This window comes from Stegastes partitus, unplaced genomic scaffold (assembly GCF_000690725.1).
Source record: "Stegastes partitus isolate 25-593 unplaced genomic scaffold, Stegastes_partitus-1.0.2 Scaffold1996, whole genome shotgun sequence".
Classification (NCBI taxonomy): Eukaryota; Metazoa; Chordata; class Actinopteri; family Pomacentridae; genus Stegastes; species Stegastes partitus.
The window spans coordinates 46,695-52,317 of NW_007579727.1; the positions used below are offsets into that span (position 1 = coordinate 46,695).

Sequence of the window (5,623 nt, forward strand, 5' to 3'; positions counted from 1 at the left end):
TTGTCCAAACTGACTCATAATCGTCCAGAACGGCTCAAAAACGTGTCCAAAGTGACTCAAACTGTGTTTGAAATGACTCAATAACTGCAGAAAACGGCTTTACTACCTGCTAAACTGATTTACACGTGTCCAGAATGACTGAACCGGGTCGTGTTGTTTCTGGACCGGGAACCCGGAGTCTTCATACAGGAGCATGAAGAACATGCAGCAGCAGAGCTCATGGAGGCCACCCACCTGCTAAGACTGTTACTGAGGAGACGGAGTTCAGGACTTGGTCTGACCTGGTTCTGACCGGTCCTGGTTCTGGTCCACACTGACCTGCAGGATGTCCCGGCTGTTCCTGATGCCCTCCTCGGTCCAGAGGCCGATGACCTGGTCGGGGCTGGTGGATCCCGAGCCGTCGTCCAGCCGGCTGAGGACCTTCTGACCCACGGTGGCGCTGAGCAGGGAGGACGAGGCAGACCGGGCTGAGCGCTCCTCCAGAACCGTCTGAGTCTGTAGGATCAACAGAGTGAGACTCCACAGAAGAACATGTAATCTGGACCAGCCCAGTTCTACTCAGGATGTTCAGGACTCCAGTTTAAAGACTTAAAGACGCTTTTCTTCAGATGAGACGCTGAGAACGTTGATTTCTGTTTACTTAGCATCTCAACATGAAGAGCGGACCAGCGCCAGGATGAACTGGACCCAGTACCACAGGAACATTAACGCTGACGGTCCTGAACCACACTCAGGTCTGTTGTTGTTCACATTACTGATGTCAGTAGCTCACAGCTCCCAGTCTGCTGTTCAGCTCCTGATTGGCTGAAACAGTCACCAGGTAACTCAGAGGTAAACAGGTAAACAGGTGAAACTCTGTGGGAAAGTTCCCACCTGAGAGCAGCAGCACCTCACCTGTACCTGAGAGCAGCAGCACCTCACCTGTACCTGAGAGCGGCGGGATGCGGCGGCGCTCATCCTGTCCGTCCTCACCCATGTTAAGAAGCCGCAGCCTGACATCAGACCTGAAGTGCAGTACATGGTGACATGTAGCTGTCTGCGTGTGAGCTGCTACCTGCTCACCTGTTCACCTGTTCACCTGCTCACCTGGCTCTGATTGGACTGATGACTGTCAGCTGCAGCAGAGGCTCCTGACTGGGCTGCAGGCGGTGCTGCATTCAGGAGCTGCTGATAAACTGAGAACTGAGCTGCAGCATGATATAATTTGAGCTATTCAGCTGCACACGCTTTATGTTTTAACTGCACATGTTCAGGTTTGACCTCTGAGGAGATCAAACCACGGTTGTGAGCAGACACAGCTCCTCCTCCCTGATTTAAACATGCTGACCACAGTTAGAGCTTCTGATTGTCTCGGTTTCCCACCGTAGGGACCGTCCTTAAGACTGTCTGTAAATCAGCTGCAGGTTTCAACATTCACTTTGAAGAGACGTCTGGAGACTTTATGTTAATTTATTTAGTCAGAATGTCTGGTTCTAATGCTTTCACCAAACCTGTACTTCCTGTGCAGTCTAACACAATCAGGGCTGTAGCAGGTAATGAGAGAGTCTGACCCCATGTGGCGCCCTCTGCAGGTCGGCTGATCGTATGGGGGTGGAGCAGGACATGGGGGCGGAGCCACACAGCACCTTCTTGAACTCCCTGATGCTGACTCTGCCTTCCAGGTCGGCGTCCAGCTTCCTGAGCAGCACGTCCACGTCCTGTTTACGGTCACAGGCATTTATACATGAGGCCACCGCTGGGCTACAGAGAAGACGCTAACAGGTGAGATGAGCTGACGTGAAGCCCTCCGCTACCTCAGTGTGGAGGTGCTGCAGACCCAGGTGGTCACACACCGCCGTCAGCACATGGCGCCCTCCACCAACCCCGAGCTCCACCTCTTCCTGCTGACGACCTGCTCGACACAGCCAAAGCAAAATAACACAGAAAATTCAGCTGCAAGCTTGACTTCTTCACTTCGGTCACTGAGTTGGTTTTTCTGGAGCTTTCAGCAAAATCCAGGAGAAGTTCTGTAAGATCAGAGGATGGATCAGAGCCACATCATCTTGACACCTGAATAAGTATCATCCTCGATGAAGGCCATGAGACGCTGCTGAAAGCCCAGGCTGAGTCAGGGTCTCTGAAGCTCCTTGAATTGTGTCAGTCTTCAAACTATACTGATCACAGATATTTAAACTGATCATCTGATGAACACCATGTGGTTGTTTCATCCACAGCTTTACTGTATGAATAATTATCCAGCAAACATGTAGCGTCCTGCTATGACGCTAGCTGTCTTTATATTAGTTAGGGTTAGTTAGCTTCCTGCTATGACTTTAGCTGTTTATTTAGCTTCTTTGACCTCAGCCAGACAGTTAGCTTTCTTCTGTATGTTCTATGTGGAGTTAGCTTCTTGCTATGACTTTAGCTACATAGGTAGCATGTTTCTATTACTTTACTGGTGAGCACTTCTACTGTAGAAATGTGTTTAATCTTCTTTCACAGCAGGAACCAAGCAGAACATGTACATGAAGGACCAAACCCTCAGACGGTTCCTCAGGGTCCAGCTTGAGGAGCAGAAGGACGAGGTCAGACACTGATTATAAAATAAAATACCTTCAGTCTGGATGCTCTCCTTCTGACTTCCTGCCTCCTCGTCTGACTTCAGGCTCTGCAGAGGAAACATGGAGGTCAGTGGCTGTCGCTCAGCGTGCGTGCGGCTGTTTCTGTGCTAACCTCCTGTTAAACCAGTTTGAACTCCCAGCGCTGTGTTATGAGAGAGAGGATGCTGGAAGGAGATCTGTGGAGGAGATCTGTGGAGGAGATCTGTGGAGGAGAGCGTGAGCAGCAATCACAGGGAATTCCTGAGCGCTCTTACTTCTGCTACACTGAGCGCATTGTGCGAGTGAGTTCATGTAAAGACGCCCGCGGTCACGCTATAGAGCTTAGCATGGAGCCCCCCACCTCCACCCCCTGTGGGAACCTGAACCTGTGACATCACGGCTGATGTTGACGACTGATCAGAAAAACGAAGGCCGTGTGTCCCGGAGCAAACGTTCAGCCTCCAGCGATGAACATCAGTAAATACTGGACAGTGTTGTGCAACTGTTCTCACCGGAACCCAGAGAAGAACCTTTCTGCTCTAAAGTCCTGCAAACCACTTCACAGGAAACACAAGTCCAGGATCAACACTGCTGCAGGTTAAACAAAAATCAACAAGAAACATATTTAATGATAAACAAACACCACAAAAACAATAACAACAAAATAAACAAGTCAAACAACAGAAGAAGCAACAAACAAAGCAGCAGATGAATTCTGACAATAAACTCCATCAGTGGTTCTGTCTGATCCTCATCCTCACACTAACAGACTGGATCCAGTCTGTAGATGGTTCTGGTAGGTTCTGGAGGTAGAACGGTTCTTCCATTGTCTAGAACTGGTTCTGACCAACCACCATCACACATGCTGATGAGCCTGGAACGTTTACCCAGAATGCACTTTGTAAAGTTTCCTCTGGTGACTGATCAGAACCAGAACCACATCCAGGGTACCACTGATTGTTTCTATGACTCTGTGTCATAGACATTAAACTGATACCACTATGATCCATCCCATAATACTGATGCTACCAGCTGCACACAGAGGACATGAACAGAACCAGGTCCAGTGTTCAGACTGAGACACCTGGATGGATGTAGAACTGATCTGGTGTCAGGTTCTAGCAGAACCCAGATGTGCCCTTCCTCCTAAATGTGTTGGTTGTTCTTGACTCTGCTGCAGATCCAACAGAACTCGTTTAGAGTCCTGGATCTGAATGAGTTCATTACAGCAGCGCCATGAAGAACCAACATTCTGATGGTCGATCCGCTCACAGTGAAGCCCAACACTGGACCGGGTCGAGCTCTTTATGTAACTGTCAGCGCTTCAGTTACATAAAGCTGTTCAGTATTTTAAGCAGACAGTCGGAATGGAGCAACAGCACAGACAGAACCAGAACCAGGATCAGATCCACCGTCTGACAGAGTTAACATCTGTAACCATGGCGACGGTACACAGTGAGTCCAGCAACTGAAGGTTCAGCGTTAGCTGCAGCTCCTGAACTCTTCAAATGAGACGAGCAGACGGATCAGAACCGACATGATGCTCTGCTTCAGCTCCGTGTTCCACATCTGTCTCATCACCATCCAGCAGCTGAAGGAAGCCACGATGACTGAAGACGTCAGACGGTCTCCTCCGTTTCACAGGCTGAAGCAGCAGCAGCTTCCTGCTGCAGCTCCTCCACCAGCCCAGCGTCTGCCAGCAGCCACATTCCTCACAATCCCACTTCCTGAACAACCTCCACCGCCCCAAAACCACCAACCCTCCCTCTGGCTCCTCCTCCCCCTCCAGGGATTCTGCTGGATCTCTGGATATGTGAGACGGCCGGACCTCAGCCAGCAGAATGTGGAGTCGTGAGGCTTCAGCAGAGAGAGCAGCGAGCTTCACCTCCCACAGTTCCTGTGGAGCTCTGACAGTCCAGCTCCCATCTGCAGCACCACGCCTCAGACTCACCCACATTAAAGAGCCTCGCTGGTGCCCAAACATCCCATAATTTCCCCTGAAAGCTTCAGGACCAGGATCCTCCAGGTGGTCCAGAAACACCGTCTGCAGCTTCACGTCAACAGAACCTGCTGACACGATAAGCCAACCTCCACAAGAGACGCGAGGAGAAGAAACGTTCCTGCACTCAGCTGATTCCACGTTTGAGACTGTAAAGACTCAATCAGCCACAAACTGTGAGAGCAGAAACGTCCCACGTCCTGACAGTCTTTGAACGTCGCAGTTTCAATCCCAATCTGAACGCGAGCCAAAAACTGGAAGATTTCATCAAAATCACAGAAATTGTATAAAAAAGTATCTGTAAAAAAACAAAAGCTTCTGAGTTTAACTGAACTTTGATTTCCACTGGAGAGAAAAACCCCAAAACACAGAACCGTGAGCAGAACCGTGAGCAGAACCGTGAGCAGAACAGCTCCTGAATGTGTGAAATGTGCTGTGAGGTGTTCAGAGCTCCAGACAGAAGCTCAGCTTCCCAGAGGTGACTGTCGATCACACTGAGAAGGAGGACACTCCACCAGGTGGCGTCTCATTGGTTCACCTGTTAACGAGACACCTGCCCACACCTGGACACGAAGAGAAGATCCTCCCCCTCAGAGGAACTCACCTCGACGCTCTCCAGAGACGTGGCCCGTCTCAGCTTGGCTCTGCGGACGCCGATCGGCGACGAATCCGACGCCTCGGTTCTGCACGGCGGCGAGTCCTCCGAGTCGCAGGTGAGCGCGGCCTCAGGTGTGCTGTCGGGACGAGAGCGGCGGCCATAACGCTTCGTTCCTTTCACAAACTTCGGCTTCACCTCCTCTGGAGCCGCTGACAGGAAGAAGTTAGCAGGAGTCAGACAGGCCTGAGACCGATCAATACCAACACCACCGATCGATACCGATCCAATAACCTGATCAGTCTGACCTGGCTCCAGGTAGCTGCTGTCGTCCTCTGAGGTGCTGAAGTCCAGAGAACGAGACAAAACGGACACAAAGCCTTCTTTAAACTCCTCGAAGTTCACCTAAGGACAAACACACAAGCTGTAGTTGTGTTAACCTGCTGTAGC

The 5,623-nt window shown here is 50.6% G+C and overlaps 1 protein-coding gene across 1 annotated transcript in view; it reads right to left on the reverse strand.

Moving 5' to 3' along the window:
- ninl (ninein-like) overlaps positions 1 to 5,623 on the reverse strand; it is a 38,847-nt gene that overhangs the window by 24,750 nt on the left and 8,474 nt on the right. The window contains exons 3-8 of the mRNA XM_008303392.1: positions 5,482 to 5,578; positions 5,183 to 5,385; positions 2,593 to 2,647; positions 1,794 to 1,891; positions 1,551 to 1,697; positions 282 to 495 (exon numbers count right to left, since the gene is read on the reverse strand). Coding sequence (XP_008301614.1) covers positions 282 to 495; positions 1,551 to 1,697; positions 1,794 to 1,891; positions 2,593 to 2,647; positions 5,183 to 5,385; positions 5,482 to 5,578 — 814 coding nt within the window. The remainder of the gene's footprint in view (positions 1 to 281; positions 496 to 1,550; positions 1,698 to 1,793; positions 1,892 to 2,592; positions 2,648 to 5,182; positions 5,386 to 5,481; positions 5,579 to 5,623) is intronic.